This window comes from Leptodactylus fuscus, chromosome 2 (assembly GCF_031893055.1).
Source record: "Leptodactylus fuscus isolate aLepFus1 chromosome 2, aLepFus1.hap2, whole genome shotgun sequence".
NCBI classification, from domain to species: domain Eukaryota; kingdom Metazoa; phylum Chordata; class Amphibia; order Anura; family Leptodactylidae; genus Leptodactylus; species Leptodactylus fuscus.
In genome coordinates this window covers 50,014,856-50,038,018 of record NC_134266.1, presented here as the reverse complement: position 1 = coordinate 50,038,018, position 23,163 = coordinate 50,014,856, and the positions used below count along the sequence as shown (strand labels likewise).

The window sequence follows — 23,163 nt, the reverse complement described above, 5'->3', positions numbered from 1 at the left end:
AAACTTAATTATATTGGATGTACATCAAGACAAGTAAAAATTAGAATCTCGGAGCACTTGCAAAGTATTCGAAATGCCAGCGCATCCAAAACCACAGGGGTCTCCAAGCATTTTATTGGAGAACATGGGGGTGATTTATCTTCCTTTTACTTTAAAATCATAGAAAAGGTGGAAAAACCCTTGCGGGGAGGTAATTTGGACCGCAAAGTCAAATTACGGGAGGCTTTTTGGATTTTGAAGTTGGGAGCTAGACATCCCACTGGATTAAATCGCAGGAATGATCTAGCGTATATTTATTAGGTCCTTTTATTGGATATCTTTATCGTGATACCACCTTTAAATACTTGAAGATAAATTAAATATATTTGAAAGCCATATATATTCGGGGATATTGTTATGATTCCACGCACATCAATTATAACATTCTTTGGCTGGACATGAATTGATGTGGCCTTTGTCATTGGGCATTGCCAATAAGATAAGTTATGCATACAAAATATTTTCTTTACTTACCTTACATCCATAGGTTTTGAGAGCACTGTAAGGGTGAGAGGACGGGCTTCTTCCATGCACCAGTTCGCAAAGTATAGATATGGATAATGTCTTCCTTGCAGAATACGAATAGAAGAGGACAGGTGTATGGAAATGTCCCTTTTCGGCCTCCGTACTTTTTGAAAGATGATTCACTCATGCGTGTAGCGGCATTGACTGGGTTGTGGAGAGTCAAACAATCGTTGCATGTAAGTACTTTTTAGAGCCTTGTACTCATAGGGAATGGCGGTAAATAGGTTTTCAATTACTTCTTTCGGTAGATTAGGAGTTATCCATATTTTGGGCATATGTAGAAATACTTCGGGTGATAACCTTTATAATAGGTTAAGTGCATATACCAGGTTGATATTTCCATCCTTTGATGGGCTAGCACTAGTCCTAATCATCACTTTGGAATTTACATAGCTTGTTGAGATTCTCTGGCGGTTTTTTCATGCTACTGATGATAAGAGATCTGTTATGTATTTGTATTTCTTCAAAATGTATTTTCGAATTCAAGCATATTTTTTATTCATTAGAGTATTATTCCGAAATGAAATATAATGTATGCACCATGTTCAGTTTGGATTGGAGTTTGTGTTTTTTATTTTACTTTGTTGTTTTAAATCCTGTGTTTCCGGTATATGCAGGGGTTAACTTTTTCTCCTACGAGTTGCCATTTCCGGAATCTACAGGTGTCTATAATTATGGAAAAGGTATTTATAACCTTTTCGAGGTGGGTGAAGTCATGCTATGACTAAGGGGACCACGGTCCTCGAAACGCGTTAGATGGCTTTTCTTTTTTCCTGAACTATTGGAAATACAATATGATCCATCATGCCTGTAACATAATTTGGACTTTTATGCAAAGAAAAAAATAAAAGTTATGTTTTAAAGAAACAGAAGGGACACAAGGAGTGGAGCTGGATTCTTTGTTTCGTTTTGTATGGATTTTCCCCACAGCCGATGGGCAGTATCCGAGTGCAACCTCCGTCCCGGGATTTAAGGATTATCAACTACCAATACTTATTCGTCTGAACATAGTTCAAGTAAGTGGGCTGTAGTTTCCCTTCCCTACACCCTTGCTTTCTAAATAAAAAGTACACCTGGCCCCACAAAAAAAGACGCCTTATGCATCCCCATGCATGAAAATATAAAGAAGTTACAGGTGTTAGAATATGGAAGAGTCTAAGAAATTTTTTTTTTGTAAAGTTTTGGATTTTTTAAGGGGTTAAAACATTAAAAAAACTATATAAATTAGGTATCCCTGGAATCGTACCAACCCATTGAATATAGGAGACATCTCAATTTGGCTGCATTGTAAATGCCATAAAAGTTTCTCCAATTCCACCCTATTCTGATTTTTTTGTCTAGCTTTCCAGAACATCGTACGGAATATTAAATGGTACCACTACTAAAGAGGACCTTTCATCAGATTGGGCACAGGCAGTTCCATATACTGCTGGAAAGCCGACAGTGCGCTGAATTCAGCGCACTATCGGCTTTCCCGATCTATGCTCTAGGTAAATCGCTATCGGTCCCGGTACCGTAGCGCTTTACAGTCAGAAGGGCGTTTCTGACACTCTGTCAGGAACGTCCTTCTGCCCAGCAGCGCCTATCACGCTGCACAGTGTGAGCGGGGAGGAACGCCCCCTCCCTCTGCTCACTGTGCTCGTCCATAGACGAGTATTATCAGGAGGGCAGAGGGCGTTCTTCCCCGCTCACACTGTGCAGCGCGATAGGCGCTGCTGGGCAGAAGGGCGACCCTGGCTAGCTGTCAGAAACGCCCTTCTGACTGTAAAGCACTATGGTACCGGGACCGATAGCGCTTTACCCGGGGCACAGATTGGGAAAGCCGATAGTGTGCTGAATTCAGTGCACTGTCAGCTTTCCAGCAGTATATGGAACTGCCTGAGCCCAATCTGATGAAAGGTCCTCTTTAAGTATAGCTTGTCCTGCAAAAACTAAACCCTCATATGGTTCTGTGAATAGAAAAATTAAGAACTTATGGCTTTTGGAAGGTGGGAAGACAAAACAAAAATTGAAAACTGGCTGAACCAAGGAGGGGTTAATGCCTAAAACAAAGGCTGCAGAGGGGAATTGGCAGGATGGTAGATTGTTTTCATAGAGAATCAACAATTTTTTAAGGAAAGGCTGGTATGTAAATGTAACTATATATAATATATATAGTAAACATGAGTACAGTATATTCACATGTAATAGCACACACAATATGGCCCTTATCCTGAATACAGAATGTCATTAGTCAGCAAGGAAACATTATCTTGTATCTACATAAAATCTTCTGCACACAAATACTGCCAGAGCTTTTATCCCATAAAGCCCTATGTTATTATACAACAAGCTTAGATTTTCGGTTTATGCTTCTTGGAAGTATCTGAGAAAACAATGAAAAATAAATGGGCCCAACATGGAACGTAATGAGGTCCGGTATTATTACTTTCCAATTCCAGGCCACAAGGTGAAATCTAATGTAAAATGGAGAAAAAGATCATTATCTCTTATTCTGCAAGAGTGGCCTTATAAAGCCGAGCTCTGTCTATAGATATCAGTAAGATCTGCTCTGTAATGAAAGTTCTTCGATGTCTGGATATTTTCTGACACTGAATCCAGTGAAAGCAAAGTATATTTGATCATATGCTTCTTACTGCTACTAGGAAGACTCTGGGGAGGGGAGGGGGTTTTATTAAGCAGAATTCTGGCCTATTTTAAACCAAAAATTTGTGTAGCATGCTTAAGACACTTTTTAGACATGTTATAAACTTGAACAAAAAGTGACATGGCCTCCTGTCCGGATCTTCTGGGCACGAGACATCACTTTATTGCGCAAGTATGGGCGGCCAGCAGACATCAAGGACGTGCCAGCCACCCAGAACAAGTGAAGTCCCATGCCCAGAAGGTCCTGCCTCGAAGACAGGTAAGTATAATGGGGGTGGGGGCAGGGGTGAACCTGCCCTTTTTGCCGCCCAAGGCGTACGACAGAAAGCCACCCCCCTCCCCGGGAGCAGGGGGCGGAGCGGAGGGTGAGTGGTGCCACGAAGGGGGCGGGGCTTAGCGGTGTTCGCAGGCAGAGAGCAGGCACGGAGAGGACCTGCTCTCTGCCTTAGCGTGAGAGGAAGCCGCTGGAGCAGCGCTGCTCCAGTGGCCTCCCCAATCCACCGCTCGGTGCTAAGCCAGTCCAGGACAGCTTGTCCTGGACTGGCTTAGGAGGAAAAATGCCGCCCTCCCTGGGGCCCTGACATAGCGCCGCCTGAAGCGGTCGCTTCAGGTCGCCTCATAGGAGGTGCGGCACTGGGTGGGGGGGGGTGAGTTAGTTAGGAAGGGCTAGGAGGGGACGGGCTAGCTAGGGAAAGACAGAGGGGGTGAGAGAAGGAGAGTCAGATCTAAGTGAAGAGCAAGGCATCATGGAAGTTGTAGGAAAACAGAACAGGAAGCTTCCCATGTAAACAAATGCAGAAGATGCCACTTTGTGGCATTTTCAGGTTTTTTGTATGTGCAGTTTGAGGACTGTAACATTTTTATCATTTGGGTTATTCAACTAATTTCTGCACCTTTTTTTGGTGATACGTAGGGCTTTATTTTTATGTTGTTTTTATTTTTGCATGTGTTTTAATTTTTTTTTATATCCGGGGAAATATAAACAAAAAGAGGAGGGAAAACGGGCCTGTTTTTCACTTTTCATTTTTTTTATTTAATAGCTCAATATTCTGTTTTGCAAAAAATAAATAGTTTTTCCTCTCAGTTATGGTAATTATTATTTTATATGGTATCTTCAAAGCTGGGGCTAGAACCTGTAATAAGGGAGTTTTATTGACGTATTATTTTATTTATTTTCTTAATTATTTTATAAATATATTTATTTTCTTACATTGTGCCCCCATAAGGTCTTAATAGACCTTTGGTGACATCTGATCACTGTTTGTTTGTTTTTTTGATAGGGGAGGCTGATTTCCCCTGTAACTGGGGCTGGTAGATGTAGCCCCAGTTATAGGAGGAATACAACCTCCTGCCCATAACTCTTAACTATAGAGCTGATCTGAGTCCTCTAGGACCCAGCAACTCTTACAGACTCTGATCCCGGTGGATCATACGACCGCCAGATTACAAGGCAGCCACATCATGGCGGCTACCATAGCTGTGTATACAGAAATCATTGCGTGGTGATCGGGAAGACAGGGGCGGTAATAAACCTTCTCTGCCTTCTCTATGGCAGTTCCAGCTGTAGTTACAGCCAGTTTCCCATTACCGGTACATCCTTGCAGAACAAGGAAGACACTATCCGGATGGAAAAACCCAGTGGGCGGTCCAGAAGTGGTTAAAGATCAGCAGGGGTCTCACACCCTTCAGTACTCCACAAGCACAGCACCCTACATTTGTGCAGCTGTTATGCTTGGTATCACATCTCAACCAATTCACATGAATGGGACTGAGCTGTAATAAGGTGACAAGACATGGTCTGCCACTAAAAAAATCCTAATCTATGGGGGATCCTGGGTGTTGGACCCCCACAGATCTTCCATTGAAAGAAATAGGCCTTTTATACAGTATGTATTAATGTTTATCATGGTTTAAAAGCAAGAAAATAAATTGGGGTGAGTTCACATTATATTTCCATCATGCATTTCACATATACTAACAACGCTTGCAATGGATGGCAACATGTGTTTGGATGTCTGTCAAAAAAAAAAAATGTAAGGACATCTGTTTTATATGAAAGCATGGTAGACTGTGTTATTCTGTCCATCAAAAAAAAAAAAAAATAGACAGCAACAGATTGAACTCTCGCAGCTGTTGGCATCTGTTTTTAGCATATATGTTGGACAGGTCTGTCAACTAATGCCGTGAATATGTTGTGACATTTATTTAACAAACCGTATTAAATATGTGTGATATTAAAGATATGTTTGTTGTCTATTTTTTTTGATACTTTATAAAAAAAAAATACTCTTATTTTTCAGCTTTTTTTTCTACTGCTAACGTACATTACGCCTAGATGAATACTATTGAGTTTCCCATGGAGAGAGGAATCACTCCCCAAATCAGTGCCGGCATCGGAGGGAGGCAGGGACACAACGGAGGCAGCTGAATGTGGCTGCTTGTGCCGGCAAAGCTCTGGCTGCAGGTCCTGTGTCAGCGCCGGCGGAGTGCAGGAGTGTGCCAGCCGGCTCCGAACCGGCCTCACTTGTAGAAAACTGTCAGCTGTCTCCCAGGGGAGGAAGAAATTGGAGATAGACACATCAGGTGCCTGAACTATAAGTGAGACCCCCGGGCTTTCCTCGAGTTTTAGCTGTTATTCAACACAGGGGCATAACTACCAGGGTTGCAGCGGTAGTGGCTGCCACAGGGCCCAGGACATTAGGTGGCCCAGCGGCCGCCACTACCACTACGGATTTATTTATTTTTGCTTTAATAGGCTGTTATCTGCTGGAGTAACTCCAGCAGGTAACAGGCCCTATTTACTTACCGATCCTTGCTCCTGTTCACGGCGGAGGCTGCTATGAGTAGGAGCCGGGATTGGTAAGTGACGCCGCAGGCCCACGAACCCCACAAACACTATCATTATACTCGGGGGAGAGGGGGAAGTCTCTTCACGAAGAATTACACAGGCCTGTGAAATTGAAGTTTTTAAAAACTACAAGAGAAGTTTTTGCTGTTTTTTATTGCTGTTATATGGTGTGCTGGTTTCGAAAATGACCCCTGACTATAATGATCGGAGGGCTAGGAGAGGTGAGGGAACATAAAAAAATGCTGTTACTTACCGCTCCTGGCTCCGGAAGGCTGCAGGCCTACTTGGTGACATCATGTGGGCCGGGGCTTGCGTCCTTATACAACACGACGCAAGCCCTGGCTCAAGTGACGTCTTTTCCATCATTAAAGATGGCCGACATCAGCAGGGAGTACGTCAGAGCTCAGTAGAGGTAATTAACATTGTTTTTTATGTTTGCATTCTCTCGTAAGTCTCCGATTATTATACTCTTTTGTCATTTTCAAAACCAACACACCAAATAACATAAAAAAACAGCAAAAACTTCTCTTGTATTTTTCAAAAATTTCAATTTCACAGGCCTATGTAATTGTTCATGGATGTCAACAATGGGGCATAATACTGTGTGCAAGGGCCACTATGGGGCATCATACTGTGTGCAGGAATGCGGGGGAGGGCGCGGTCGGTTGGAGTCTTCAGGGGGGGCCACATGTAGCCACAAATGGGGCGCCACTTTCGAGACAGATTCAGGTCTCAGATCTGACCCTCATATATCAGGCATTTATGGCATATCCTATGGATATAGTCATAAATGTCCAGATGGGAATATAGTTTTAACCACCTACATAAAATAATCTGTCTCTAGTACCAAAAATACATAATTTTTAGAATCATTATTTGACTTTGACTTCTATTAAGATTTTTCAGTACAGAATATCCCATCATATACAACAAGCCTGTGGCTCACTGTTTATGTTAAGACCTACCATAGACACTAATAGAACAATTTACCAAAAGGCTCGGCGTCAGCAGACCAGTAAGGTCAGTGAGCAGGCTACCTGGATCCTGGGAATTGCCCTATTAGACTACGCCTGTAAGAAGCATTGCTGTTTTCTCTTTGTCCGCATTTCTGTTTTTGGGCTCTTTTCACACTCCACAATTTTACATAGGGTAATTGAATTCTTATATATCAGCACTAGTTTGTATGTGACATACAATTGTTCACCTGATGCCAGGAAGTGAATGTATACAGACACATATTGTACGTGTATTGTAAGGCCGGGTATTTTTATTATTTGGTTTAGCACTAAGTGCGCTGCCTCTCAAACACAGCAGGAGGTCCAGTAACTGGCAGGGTATCCAGTTTGCCATGCTGTATGGGGACCTACAGCAACACTAACCCAAACGTCAGCTTTACATTATGACATTATGATCTTCTCAAGTACACTCTCTATAAATAGTTCAAGTTCCAAGTTGAAATGACTTCCGTGCAATGTAGCCTTTGAAGGTGAACCTGATATATGGAAGGAGCAGCAATAGTGAGGCTAACACTTCTGATAGTGTGTCCTAGGAGAAGGTTAATACATATGTCACACAAAGCTCAGGGAGAACTGAAAGCCATCTACGTCCTTGATAATATTGGACATTATTGGCCCGGGGCCAGACCCTGCTGTGTTCTCTACTGATGACATTGTCTAAATGGCCAAATGGACATCCAATCCATTAAATACCAACAATCTTTACCTAGTACACCATAATTACATTTTTATGCATTTTAGTGAATAAAGTTCCCCTTATATGCAATATAGAAAAATATTGATTATTGACATCTTAGTTGTTTTGGGTTAAACAGAAGAATGGTGCAGGTTACATGGCCATATAGGTTGCTGTATGGATAGTGTGTGTATACAGGGTCGCATCTCTAACGAGGGGACATGAGGCGACAGCACTATCGGGGGGGGGGGGCGGCGGCATGGAGGGGCGCTGGTCTGCGTGCTTTCCGTCATGCTCCACACCATTATTATATGCCGCCCCTCCTGATAGTAATGCCCCAGGCTGTGCTGTTAACGAGATTGGCGTCTGCATTCCTGGAGTTTTCTCATCTCAGCCACCTGAGTAGTCTGAGTGAGATGTACACCCCCTCCAATACCTGACCAGCCATCAGCTTACAATATATACATACACATACATACACACAACACACACATCAAATTTATGTATGATATGCCATTTACTTTACTAACCCCACCCTTGTCTCTTTGTTCCTGTCCATTCTCACCCAGCCCCTTAAATGCCTACATACAGCACCATACCCCCCTGTCGCCCTCAGCACAATAAAATGCTCCTTTGTGGTGCTACACAATACAACATCCTCCCAGTGGCCCCACACAGTATACAGTAATGATCCCCTTGTGGCTCCCACACTGTAGATTGGCTCTTTTGTGGCCCCCACACAGCAGATTGCCCCCCTTATGGCCTTCATACAGTAGTATATCCACTTTGTGGCCCCCACAGAGTTCACACCTGTTCGTAGCCTGGAATAGCGGCCACAATGTAGTGATGTCACTACATCGCCCCTATTTGCTTCCAGGCCACTGGCAACAGGTACAGAGACTGAACGGTGATGCAGGGAACGGACAGTCTGGAAGATGCAGATGGAGTTGAGACTGGGACATGTCTCTCATTGCACAGAACAACAAGACAGCACCCAAAATCCATGACAGGTGGAAAGTAAGATACAGAACTGACTTCTAAGGGCTCGTTCACATCTGCGTTCTCCTCTCCGTACTGCAGGTTTCCATTTCCTGCATAAAACAGAGCAGGAGACGGAAACCTGCAGGAGTCTCTCTCACCCATTCATTTGAATGGGTGAGAAAGCTGTCCGGCCGTGAGACATGAGTACATGTCTCAAAGCGGCTCTCCGCCGCGAAACCGGGTTTTTTAATCCGGACACAGAGTCGGACATGCAGTACTCTGTGTCCGGATTAAAAAATACGGTTTCGCGGCAGAGAGCATAAAACGCTCATAGCCACTCACGGCCGAAGACCCTGATCACAGGTGTGAACCTAGCGTAAGCAACCTTATACACGTACTTTATACATTTGTATGAACTATTGCACATATATACAATTGCCAATCAATATTGATCCACATAGCTCATCTGTATAATTATATTGTAACATAAATATATATAGTACATGAATATGGTGCTAAGAAGCAACATTAGTCTGTTTTACTTGCTGTGAAGAAAATAAAGCTTTATCAGCCATTTCTAGCACCACATATAATAACATGATAACTATTATAGGGGTTGTACAGGATTAAAGAAACATGCCTTGATTTGTAAAACAGTGCCACACTGGATCAGAGGTTGTGTGTGGTACTGCAGCTCAGCCTCATTCTCTTTAACAGAGCTGTGTATTCATGGACTAGCGTGAAATAAACACATAATCTAATCCAGTACAACCCCTCTTATTATAGCATAAAATACAGTAATTGCATATATAATTTTTTAATAAAACCAGCCATAAATGCATCGCTAATAATTATAGGGTTTTTTGTTTTTTTTTGCTTGCATTGTTATAATAATGTATTGAGTTCTTATAATGTAACTTACCTTAGCTAGTGGTAACACTATAAAGGCCCCTCCACCACTGGACTCCACAATGATGGCCAAGAATTTTGCATTTACAGCACAGAAAGAGCTGTCCCATGTTAACTTAGATACCCGGATATCTTCATACATTTGATCTGCCTTTACAGGCTGGCCAAAAATGTGCCTGAATTTGCTCTGGCGCACCACTCTGCGGCTCATTGTGGAAATGCTGTAAAATCAAGGGAAAGAGAGGTAAGGAATTATCCCTTATACTTTTACATGGTAACATATTCTGCCTGTATTAGTCACAATATAAATATATATTACTATTGATATGTGTTATGTTACATCCAACCAAAGGGTAGAGCTGACTCATAAGCCAAAAAAAACCCCAACCCCTGCCATATGTCCTATTAGAGTATGCTGATAATGTATACTGAACATTAATCCATCATATATGGATATACTGTCATATACTGTGTGTAGACAATAAAAAGGGGTCATATACTGTATTGAGGGCAAAAATGGGGTCATATATTGTGGAGGAACAATATGAAAGGGGTCATATACTATGGGGGTGGCATAAGAAGGGGGTCATATACTGTGAGACAGGGTTATATGCCATGTGGGGGACAAAAAAAGGTAATATACTGTGTGGGGGGCAGAAAAAGGAAGTCAAATACTGTGTGGTGGGCCAGAAAAAGGGAGTTTTCAGTGTGGGGAACCATGGGGTCATATACCATGTGGGGCCAGAAAGAGGAGGTCGTATATTGTGTTTTAGGTTAAAAAAAAAGGGGGAGTCGTGTTGTGTTTTGGGTAAAAAAAAAAAGGGGGTCATGTATTGTGTGCTGAGACAAAAAAAGGGGTTGTATATTGTGTAGGGGCCAAAAAATGGGATGTTATAGTATATACTATGTGGAGGCCACATAAGAGGATTAGAGATGAGCGAACCTCAGTAAGTTATGCGGCCAAGTCAGCGTCACAGGTGCTTCCATTCATTTCTATGGGTGCGTGCTGTTCGGATCGGCTGATCCGAACAGTGTTCGCTCATCTCTCAAGAGGATTTTTTGATCTACCAATGGGGTGACGTATCCTAATATTGAGGGCCCTATCACACAACCAAACATAGCGGGGTGGGCATTTTTTTGGGGGGTGGGGGCATCTTTCGATAGTTCGCCTCAGGCAGCAAAGAGGCTAAATTCACCATTATATGTATGACAGCATTATGTATGGGCAAATTCCATAACTTACTAGGTTTGTATCCCCTGTCTGAAATCTTGCAGAAAAGATGAACGAGCAATGCAAAGCATCCTGCAGCCTTAATCACTGAGATCAGCATCTGGATACTGAGTATATAACATAAAATATTGTAGGGCTTCAGCAAGTCTTGTACTTTAATGTTCTCCTAGAGAACCTCCAAGACATGTGAAAGCACATGACTATCATTGTGAAAATAATTGTGCTATATAAAACTCATATATATTAGGAAAACTACTCAGCATAAGATTACATGAGTACATGTCTCAATGTGAATTGCTGCTATAACACATCAGCACTACTATGGCTACCACTAGCTACATTACCTCGGAAAAGTCGCTTCTGACTAATAAGAAACATGCAAAAGCTAAATGCAATGCTAAAATACTAAAGCTAGTGCAAAATTTGTAAAAGGGCCCCCTCACAAGCCACATGCCATTAATAATGTCTTATGTGGCTCCCACTGTCATTAGGGCACACCATAGAGCTAAAAGCGGCAGCCATTTTTCGTTTTTACATTTTCATTTTTTATTCACCATAACTTTTTTATTCTCCATTGACAGAGCCTTATGAGGGCTTATTGTTTGCGGGACAAATTGTGTTTACAATGGTTCCATTTAATATTCTGTACAATGTACCGGGAAGCTGAAAAAAATTCAGAATGGGCTGCAATTGAACAAAAACGTATTTGCACCTTTTTCTTATAGGTTTTGTTATTACGATGTACGCTGTACAGCAGAAATGACATGTTACCTATGTTCTCAGGGTCAGTACAATGCCAAAACTATATACCGGTAGTTTTTGTTAAGCATTAATACCTTTACAAAAATCCAAAAGTTTGAAAAAAAAAAAACAATTTTCCATATTCAGACAATTGTAAGTTTTAATATTTCTATCTACAGAGCTATATAAGGTGTCTTTTTTTTTGGGGGGGGGGGGCAATTTGTCCTTTTTATTTATAACATTTTAGGGGTTGTCTGATAATTTGATCACTTAAAAAAAAAAAAATAATGGAGAGACAAAAACTGAATGATTTACCCATTTTGATCTTTTCCTGTTACAGTGTTCAAGATATTTCTAGTTTGGGATGGGGGGGGGGGGGGTAGACTCATGTGTTTATGTTTGCTTACATGTGATCTAGAAAACTGGGGATAATATGCTATTTTTGTATTATTCTTTTATTTATTTTTTAAAATTTTATTTTATTTTTATTTTACTTTGATTTATTTTTTTTTAAAATGTTATTTTATCTTTATTTTACTTTGATTTATTTTACTAAGGGACTTGAAGACTAGGCAATCTGATCATCCATACAATATCCTGCAAGGCTAATGTATAAAAGTATGGCCAGAGCTGCTTTGCTGGATCTGAGCCTGGACAGCTCATGATCATAGAGTCAACCAAAGGTTGCTTGAGGATAATAAGATATGCTCTGTCAGAAGACAAAGCTCAGCCAGAAGAGAACCTAGCAACATGACAAGGCCAAGAAGACAGCAATGCAGATGACACACATTCACCAGAGTACCTCCTCTAGGCTAAGGCCCCACATTGCTGAATGCAGCTTATTTTATTGCAGTTTTTAGAGTCAAAGTCAGGAGTGGATTGAGCAGAAGGTAGAAGTATAAGTACGTTATATATCTCCCATTCCACTTGTAGCCATTCTTAGCTTTGGCTCAAAAAACACAACAAAAACAGCTGCATTTCCACAACATGGGGCCTCAGCCTTATTGTCCTGAGCTTTTTGAGCGTAGTTCAACCTAGTCTTGGCTTAGGCTCAAAAAACTGCACCAAAATCGGCACCCAAAAAAAAGCTGCGTATTACAGTACCTGCAAAGTGGGTGCGAATCTGTCTAATCCCAGCTGCACATTGCAGAAAAAAATCTGCAGCAATAAAGGTGCGTGTCTGTATATAGGGGTCTTGTATAGGGTCTGCATTTATTCTAATCCCTGTATTTAGCCTGAAGTCTGTATTTAGGATTATTTTAGGGTTTTTGAGTCTGTATATATTTTGATTTCAAAGGTCAGTATTAATTTTGATCTTAGGAGGTCTGTAGATTGCGAATGCATTTTGGGAACATTTGCAGGACTTATGATTTGAAACATCTATGTTTCACTTCTCAGACCACTTCTTGGAATTTTCCTTATGTTAGCAGTCAAAATATTGTGTGTGGGAGTTTGTGTGGGTGTATATGAAAGTATAAGCCTGACTGTCCATGTCAGTGTTAGTGACTGCACACCTGCCCTAGGTTATCTGAATGGAAGGACACAGCGTGTAACTTGAGGGGGTGCAGTCGGTGAAGTCGCACCAGGGCCCAGGAGCCTTAGGGGGCCCATAAGCACTGGTATCAGTATTGAGATTGAGGCTTCCATCTGGCCCATAAGCCAAGGAGACCCACAGATTATCCTAACCACACTAAGGGTAAGTTCACACAGGGTTTTTTGGATCAGAACCTGAGGCAGAGGCCAACTCAGGTTCCAATCCAAAAACCGGGTAGCCGTGACTGCACCAGCATCCAGTCACGCACTCTGCTCTGGATTAGGCCCAATGAATGGGCCTAGTCTGGAGGAGGGTGTGTCTTTAGGCGAAATCGCGAGGAGACTTGGACTGAAGAATGGGCATCTCGCTTCTTTTTTTCCGGGAGCTCCCAGAAAAAAAGACCTGAGCAGCTCCCAAAACCCTGACCAAAAAAACTCTGAGTGAACTTACCCTAAAGTGGATTAAACTTCTTAGCACCCCTAACCATCACTATCAAGAATTTATTATAGGGATGAGGTAGGGGGCCCTGGACAAAAGACTGCACCATGACCCATAAGACTTTAGTTACCCCACTGGGTAGGACCCCAGTATTTTACCATATGCTCCTGCCAGCCTAGTGGATCAGTTGTTGGGACCAATACAGCAGTGGAGCCTAAAGTACTCGACTCAGATCTGTTCTTATTAACCCCTTCACTACCAACGATCCAATAAATACAATTTTTAGTTCATGAGACAGCTCAAGTTTGAGCAAAATCAACAAAAAGACCCTTGTACTCATAGAAACCCCTTTACACATAACCTAAAGCCTGATTGTTTTAACATTTTGATAAATGGCGTTACGTGTTTATACAGCTCACCAAGGTTACACTGTAGGGTATACTAGATTCTTAGGTTAAGTAGTCCTTGTGCTTGCCAAAAACCATACAATGGTATACACTTATTCTCACATAAAGTTAAATGTCATAAAATATTTGTCTAATGTTTGCAATAAAATCAAAGAAAAAAATGTTAAAAGCTTGTAGTATTATTATAAAATCTTCATGAGAAAAAAGTTTATCCACACAAAAGCCTTGTCAAACACTTTTCTGTTTTACAAAAAAAGAAACATAAGCAAAGGAAGAGAGTAGAAAACTTTTATAGGCACAATAGGTGGCAAATGTCATATACTTAGGGGAATTCTGCAGTGGACCCAAATACAGCAAAAATCACCTGTGACTATAGCGGGATACACAGCAATAATTGAGATCCTGTAGGTTCCAAATCTGCAAGACAAAACACTTTCCATCTTTGGATAGATGGCGCTCCAGTGATTCTGGTGAAGGTGGAATTTTTTCTTTAGTCCAAACTGTTCCCAAGCAGTCAGTTGTGATAGTTTTAGTACAATTCCCCTCTCTATTGTCAAGTGGGAGGTCCTGGGTTGGAGCAGAAAGACTGTAACTAGAGATGAGCGAACCGCCGGCAAAGTCAGCGTCACAGGTGCTTCCATTCATTTCTATGGGTGCGTGCTGTTCGGATCGGCTGATTCGAACAGTGTTCGCTCATCTCTAATTGTAACGCGCACCTGACTGCAGAGAGAATAATTGTGCTGAAACTAATAAGAGTAATTGCTTAGAAGAAGAAGCAGTGGACAGAACCTAAAGAAGGACGCAAAGAGTTGGAGTTGATGGAGGTGGTGAAAGACCCCTTTCTAACAGGTATTTATATATGGTGGCCACTCAGGAGGTGAGTGACTGACACAGACACTGGGTCTCTACTGTATTATACAGCAGAGACCCAACGCTAATCCCCATGATCAGTGCCCACCTTGATTGTGGGTATTATGGCCCCCGACACCACCTTTGACAGAGGCACCACTTTTGTCGGGGATTGCCGGCACCTGGAGAGAGATTCGGGGCCAGTGTCTCATTGTCATGCCTATTGAAGGCTCCCAGGTTTCTCTACCATTCATTTAAATGCCAATATTTTGCAATGCATTAGTGTTCCGACCCCCTGAGGTTCAAGAGCCATAGCATACACCCCCCTTTCCCTATAATACGTACACAATTTGTAAGGATTGGAGTCAGGGTCAGGCAGTGCAAAGTGACACAGCTGGGAAAGCAACACTGTGCAGCTAATGACAAAAGGGGTCGCAGGCCCTGCAGCTATAACTATGCTGTAATATCTGAGATGAGGCAGACCAATGCACTTCCTAATTGAAGTGCGCCTACCACGGCTCCTAACCTTCTATCCGGCGGCTAGGATAAGGGGAGAGGAGGCCCTGAAAGTCCTAGGGACTGGAGTCACGGGGTCACACCTAAACAGAAAGCACAGTGTACTGCAATGCAAAACAAAAGACTAAAACAGCATGGAACCAGGGAGGACCACAAGTCCCAGCAAGACACAGAAGAGAAGGCGAGGTCAGACGAGCAAGAGGTCGAGCCAGGAGATATAATAAAGGTACCAAATCAAAAGACAAGGGATAGTCAAAAATTCAAGCGGGTAAATAAACCAAGAAAACAGACCAAATACAAACAGACAGGGAATCAGACTGAGCAGAGGAACCAGGAACCACAAAGTGAATGGCTGGCGAGGATCCATGCCTGGGTGGGGTTTAAATAGCAGCAGAGAACACACCTGATGGCTAACGGCATGGAGACTGAAGGCAAGGAAAAGATTAACCCTTAATGACCTAAGCACACCCAATAGAACTCCTAACACGTCTCCCAGGGAGATGCCGTGCAGCAAGGAGACCGCGGCGACTCTGTATCCTGACAGTACCCCCCCTTTGAGGAGGGGCCTCCGGACCCTCAAGAGGACCCCCTGGCTTAGTAGGGCAAGAACGGAAAAACTTCTCCACCAATCTAGGAGCGTGAAGGTCTCTGGCTGCCACCCAAACACGCTCCTCTGGTCCATACCCCTTCCAATGTATGAGGAACTGAAGGGAATTCCGCACTCTGCGTGAATCAATGACCCGTTCCACCTCATACTCTAGTTCCCCCTGAACGATCACGGGTTCGGGTGGGGAACGAGTGACCATTGCCGGAACATACTTTTTGAGTAGGGACTTATGAAAAACTGGGTGAATATGGAGGGACCTAGGAAGTGATAATTTGAATGACACAGGGTTGATTATTTCAGAAATGGGATATGGACCAATAAAACGCGGGGCAAACTTAGTAGATGGAACACGAAGTTGGAGATTTTTAGTGGATAACCAGACCTTGTCACCCACCACAAAGTCAGGTCCAGGGCGGCGCTTTCTGTTGGCGAAATTTACTTGATTAGCCTGGGCTTTTCTCAGCGATGCCAGGCTTTCAGCCCATACAGTACAGAGAGATTTAGCAACGCCCTCTACTGAGGAAAAGGCGAATTCATTGCCTGTTCCTGAGGAGAATCTGGGGTGAAAACCATAGTTAATGTGGAAAGGAGACGACCGAGTCGAGGAGTTGACATGATTATTTAGTGCAAATTCAGCCATGGGCAAATATTCACTCCATTTATCTTGGCAATCAGACACAAAGCACCTCAAATACTGTTCCAAAGATTGATTCAATCTCTCTGTTTGACCGTTAGTCTCTGGGTGGAAGGCTGAGGAGAAAGAAAGAGAGACTCCCAACCTGTTACAAAAAGCTTCCCAAAACCTGGACACAAACTGTACGCCCCTGTCCGACACCACATTTGAAGGAATACCATGCAGACGTAAAATGTGGCGGATAAACAACCAGGCCAACAATTTAGCTGAAGGCAATTTTTTCAAGGCAATAAAGTGGGACATCTTAGAAAAACGATCTACTACAACCCAAATTACCGATTTCCCTTTAGAGGAAGGGAGATCAGTAATAAAATCCATGGAGATGTGTGACTAGGGTCGATTGGGTAGCGGGAGTGGATGTAAAAGACCCGCTGGAAGTTCATGGGGCACCTTAGATCTGGCACAGGTCTCGCAAGAATGAAAAAACTTTTTTAACGAATTCCATTCAGGAGCTCCAGCAGGTAGAGCCAAGGCCCAGTCTTGTGGTGACCCTCTTAGAAGGGACACCACCAGCGCCACCTGCTCTGCTTCAGAAGAAAGGAAATTAAAACGAAAAAATAAACGGCAAGATTCCCGAAGTGTTTGGAATCTGTCTGGTTTACCGTCAAAACGGTCAGGCAAGAGCATTTTAGGATCCTGACGGGTATTCAATGTGGGAAAAACTGTTGATTGAATAGAAGAACCTGCAGCGGCTGATGCTGGATCAGGCAAAGCCTCCAGACGCTGCGAGACTTGGTTAATTAACCCAGCCATGCCCTGCACCTGTCTTGACAGTTCGTCCAGTCGGTCAGTTACGGAGTGTTCGACATCCATACTAAACCGCCGGGCGGCCTGCCTAGGGTAAGGGCCAGCCATTATGTAAGGATTGGAGTCAGGGTCAGGCAGTGCAAAGTGACACAGCCGGGAAAGCAACACTGTGCAGCTAAGGACAAAAGGGGTCGCAGGCCCTGCAGCTATAACTATGCTGTAATATCTGAGATGAGGCAGACCAATGCACTTCCTAATTGAAGTGCGCCTACCACGGCTCCTAACCTTCTATAAAGTGATCAAAGCAGTAGACATTCACCAAAATGGGATAACTAAAAAGTACATCTGGCACCGCAAAAAGAGATGTCTTATACAACTGCCCTAAATGGAAATATAAAAAAGTTACAGGTGTCAGAATATGGTGACTTTTAGAAAAATCTAAAACTTTGGGGAAAGATTGAATTTAGATTTTTATTAAGGGGTTAAAATGTAAATAAAACTATACAAATTTGGTATCCTCGGAATCGTACAGAAACTTGGAATAGAGGTGACATCACATTTTGGCTGCAGAGTGAATGCCGCAAAAAACGGAAGCTCATAAGAAAGTCGCACAAATGCATTTTTCTCCAATTCTACCCCATTCTGATTTTTTTTCTGAATTCCCATCACTTCTCATGGGAGGGGTCCAACTATTTAAATCTACCCTAGTGTTACATGCATGCAGTATTTAAGCCATTGCAAACATGTGATCACAACAATGAACCCTGTGTGAATGGGGCGGCAGTGTGCACTGCCATAGGAAAATTAAAACATTTTTGGAGGAATTGTTTTTGTACTGCATTTCTCCATTAATAAAAACTGTATAAATCTAAATGACAAGGAAGTAAACATGATCTCATACAATGGTTTTTTTTCAGTAAGACTACACCTAAATATAACATCATATACTGCAAGATATGAGAATAGCGCCATTATTCAACTACCATAGCATTTCAGATCTCATAGAAGTCATGTGACCAATTTACCACTGATCAGGAGCATAGCTATAGGGGGCCATAGACCCTAGTGGGCCCCAAAAGTTCCTCTGCCACAGAAAATATAATACTTTCCTAAATGGCAAAGTAGAAAGGGGGCCCCATTACAGATTGCAGTGGAGCTGACGATCTTCAATTTACTCCTCTGCTACCATTTTGCTACTGCTTCTACTGAATATGCAAATACATGTATTTTGCAACTGGAAATTAAAAAATTACAAAAAATCCCATTTTTATTTAGAAATGTAAAGACTTAGAGTCATTTCTCTCTGCAAAGGTTCGAAATTAGAGGATTTGTCCAAGACTTCCTATTGATGGCCTAACCTTAGGATAGATCATCAGTATAAGGGCTAGTTCACACGTGAACTGCCCGCGCGGGTTTTGACACCGAAAGAGACGCGGCGAGCCGCGTCTCTCTCTGGTCAAAACCCGCATGCCGCGACCATCGCGGTCGCGGCTTTCCCCTCCGCTGTCGGCTCAAATGAATGAGCCGACATAGGAAGGAGCTGCCGGGGGCGGAAGCCGCGCGGCTGAGCCCGCGCGACTTCCGCCTGAAGATAGGGCAGGCCGCTTGTTTTCTCCGCTAGCGGCAGCCCGCCGCTAGCGGAAAAAAGAAGCCTGGCGGTCTGCATAGACCACCATTGTAAAGAGGCGGATTTTGAAGCGAAATCCGCTGTCAAAATCCGCCCCTTTGCCCACGTGTGAACTAGCCCTTAGATTGGTGGGTTTTCAGGCATCGGACCTTCATGGATCTCATATTGATGAGCAGTTCTCAGAACATAAATCTGAAGTCTTGGACATTTACTTCAATGGGAGCTGAGCTGTAATAGTGTGGCATGGGCACTACTCAACTCTGTCTGCTTCTGGCTCTATACATTGTGCAGAGTTCAGCTGATTGGTGGGGGTGCAGGGAGTCAGAGCCCCCCCCCCCCAAAATTCATACTAATGACCTATATAATAGATCTGTCGCCAATTTGAAGTCTTGAAGAACCCCTTTAATAAATTGTCTGCTGTCTACTCTTAGTCTACTGTCGTTTCCAATATTATCCTTGTAAATTGACATCTTTTGAATACAGGCATTACATTAGAAAAAATGGTGCTACTTTTATTCCAGAAACAGTGCCACCCTTGTTCATGGGCTGTGTCAGGTACTGCAGCTGAACTTCATTTAGATGAGTAAGGAACAGACACAGCCCACAGACCTGGTTGGTACTGATTCTAAAGCAGACCCTTTTTCTAAAGTCATGCATGTATTATGTTTAGGTTCCGCTGTATCCCCTTGTGTAGATCACCTTATATATCCAGTTTTACTGTTTTGTTATGAGTATTAATGTGACTGTCATGCTACTTACTTGCAGGGAAAACCATCACATTAGATCAGCCTGTAGTCACAGATCACATTGTGCCAAATGATCAACATTTAATGTCAGCGCAATGACGTAATGTTATATAGTGGCAGTGGCGAAACTAAAGGTTGTGGGCCCTGGTACAATCTTTTGTCCGGGGCCCCCTACCTCATCCCTACAGCGAATTCTTGATAGTAATGGTAATGGTGCTAAGGAGTTTAACCAACCTTAGTGTGGTTAGGGTAATCTGTGGGTCTCCATGGCTTATAGGCAAGATGGACACTGCAATCTGAATACTGATGCCAGTGCTTATGGGCCCCCTAAGGCTCCTGGGCCCTGGTGCGACTGCACTCTCTGTACCTTCTCAAGTTACGCCACTGCATAGTGGTCCAGAACAAGTGAGTGAATGATCCATAGTGAAAAAATATATGATGTCATGCTGTATATCAATGAGAGAGCAGTGTGATGGATCGCTGACACAGCCCTACAACGCTGATACTGACAGACACTTCCTTATCCATTTGTTCACCTTAAATAAACCCGTATTTGGTGCCAATGAAATGACTGTCTAGGCACACTTCAGAAGACATAAATCGTACAATGCATCCTCTGCGCAATGGAAAATTTGATGGTACCTTGAGAATCATTGATATATATATATATATATATATATATATATATATATATATATATATACACTATCCATAATATCCACTACTGCACCCATCATCAAAATTGTGTGAATGCAGCTTATCATTTATAGTGACAGCTCAAATAAGTGTTGTCATCTCATTTCTGCATACATGTGGATAATTCTTACAAATCAATTTCCAAAATTCATAAAGCAGAGAAATAAAGAGAAGAGGACCCCCATGCAAGAACAGTATACCGTATATACGCGAGTATAAGGCGAGTTTTTCAGCACAGTTTTTGTGCTGAAAAAGCCCCCCTCGGCTTATACTCGAGTCAGTAAGTTTTCCCAGTTTTTTGTGGTAAAATGATGGGCCTCGGCTTATATTTGGGTTGGCTTATACTCGAGTATATATGGTACATGCCCCTTCCTAACCGCATATATCTATAGAGCTTGGACCTGGGCTTTAAAGGGGCTCTATCATTGGGAAAAGTAATTTTTAGATAAGCACATCCTTGCATAACCTTTAGAAAGGCTGTATCACACCTACCTTTAGTATGTAAATTGCCTCACGTGGTTTTGAGTAACTCTATTTTTACTCATATGCTAATTAGCTTCTACCGTACACCGGAAGTGTCTCTGTGCACAGTCTGCCCTATTTGTATGTATAGCAGAGGCTGCTGTGCTGATGACTCATCTCTGCTGTACATACACATAGAGTAGTCAGTGCACTTCCAGTGTACGGTGGAAGCTACTGTAATTACCAAATGCATAAAAACAGAGTTATTCAAAACCTACTGAGGCAATTTACATACAAAATGTAAGTGTGGAATAGCCTTTCTAAAGGCTGTGCAACAGGGCCGGCTCCAGGTTTTTATGGACCCTTGGGCGACAGAGCCTCAGTGGGCCCCCTTGTGGAGCAAAATTCCATACACCCCCCCCCCTCTCCCCCTCCCCCCTGAAGAATACTCATCAGAGGGGAGCCCGGTCCTGTCTTTCTCGTTTTTTGGAGGCGGGAGTTGGGACACTGCCGGCCGGACGAAGCGAGTTATGTCATGTCGTCACGCAGGCGCGCAGCGTCACCTATGCAGCCGGCCGGCGAACACGCTCCAAAGCGATGAGTAAGTCTGCGCTGGGGAGGGGCTGGTGTGCTGACGGCAGCCAGGCATCAGCACAGTGCTGTGTGCTGGGGCAGGCAAGTGCTGGGGGGCCCCCAGAGGCTCTGGGGCCCCGACACTTGCCCAACTATGCCGTGTGCTGACGCCGGCCCTGCTGTGCAAGGATGTGCTTATCTATAAATGACTTTTCCCAATAATAGAGCCCCTTTAAAGCTGCCCTATCAAAGCAGAGAAAAAAGGACTACAAAAAGCAAACTATTGCTATATACTGACCCTGTTCATACACTATACATAATGGGTAGCAAGATGACAGGCAGAGAAGCATCAGCAGGGGAGCTGCAAGGGATAGAGTACTACTTATATTGCTTTATAGCCAGAGGCATAACTGGGAGGGGGGAGGGGTAGGGACCCTGGGCCCACTGACTTTGTAGGGCCCACTGTTAGAGCATACCAAAATTTCAACTGCATCGGCATCTACAGGACACTGCTTCAGGCCCCTGTTCTGCCATCTTATAACCTGTACATACAGAGCAGTGATGAGGTGAGCAGCGCCCCCTCCTGCACAGACTCTGCACAGCTTCTATTTTCTTGCCATTCTTACCATAGAATAGGGGGACGAGGTTCCAGGAGGAAAATAGAAAATTCGCACGGGCTGTGCAGGAGGAGGAGACACCGCAGGAACCTTCATAGCTATTCTATGTAACCAGTGGGAAGAAAATAGGAGCTGCGCACAGGCTGTACAGGAGGAGGCCCCGCCCACCCATCACTGCTCTGTAAGTACAGTATACCTATACAGGGCAGGAGAATATGGCATGTGGGGGAGGGGAGAATTATTACCTGGGGGGGGGGTGCAGTTAGCTTACTATTACAGTAATAGCGCCCCCCACAGGTGACAGCATTGTGTGGAGGGACTATAACCTGTGTGTGGGGGGGGGGGGGGAGCTGGAGTGTGTTGCTGGAGGGGGAGCTATTACCTTTGGGGGGGGGAGCTATTAATACACTATCACAGTAATAGTGCTCCCCCCAGGTAACATTATGTTGAAGGTGATTGCTATACCTAATGGAGGGGGCACTATTACATGTGGAGTGGGCCTGAAACCCAAATTCCTCCCCCAACCAGTAGATCAGTGGCCTCAGTGGTCACAGACCTGAGACGTCACCAGCACATATGCAAGTGATGTTTCGGGTCTTTTCCTGTGACTGCTGAGGCATTATTGATTTAAAGGGGTTGCCCAGGCAAAATTGGACATCCCCTTTAACTTTTAAATAAGCAGGGAGCAGTGTAAAAGTAAAGCCTACTCACCTGTCCCTGATGTTCCAGTGTCCTCCCACGCTTCTTGGCTCTTCTGCGCCGGCGGCTTCTCCTGGTTCTTGTCAGGGGTTGCGTTGAAGCCGCTGATTGTCCGTAGCGGTCACATGACCACTGAGGCCAATCAGCAGTCTTCTGAAGTATACCTCTGATGTGACATTGCATGCTTTCAGCTGATTGGCCTCAGCGGTCACATGACCGCTGAGGTTAATCAGCAGCTTAAGCAGAACTCCAGAATAGACCCGCTCAGCAGAAGGACTGGAATGTACCGGGTAAAAAACAAAAGAGACACCGAGCACACTATATAGTGTAGAATGTCTG

The 23,163-nt window shown here is 43.5% G+C and overlaps 1 protein-coding gene across 1 annotated transcript in view; it reads right to left on the bottom strand.

Annotated features, from left to right (window-relative positions):
* CORO6 (coronin 6) overlaps positions 1–23,163 on the bottom strand; it is a 71,116-nt gene that overhangs the window by 31,745 nt on the left and 16,208 nt on the right. The window contains exon 2 of the mRNA XM_075263771.1: positions 9,654–9,861. Coding sequence (XP_075119872.1) covers positions 9,654–9,851 — 198 coding nt within the window. The 5' untranslated portion in view covers positions 9,852–9,861. The remainder of the gene's footprint in view (positions 1–9,653; positions 9,862–23,163) is intronic.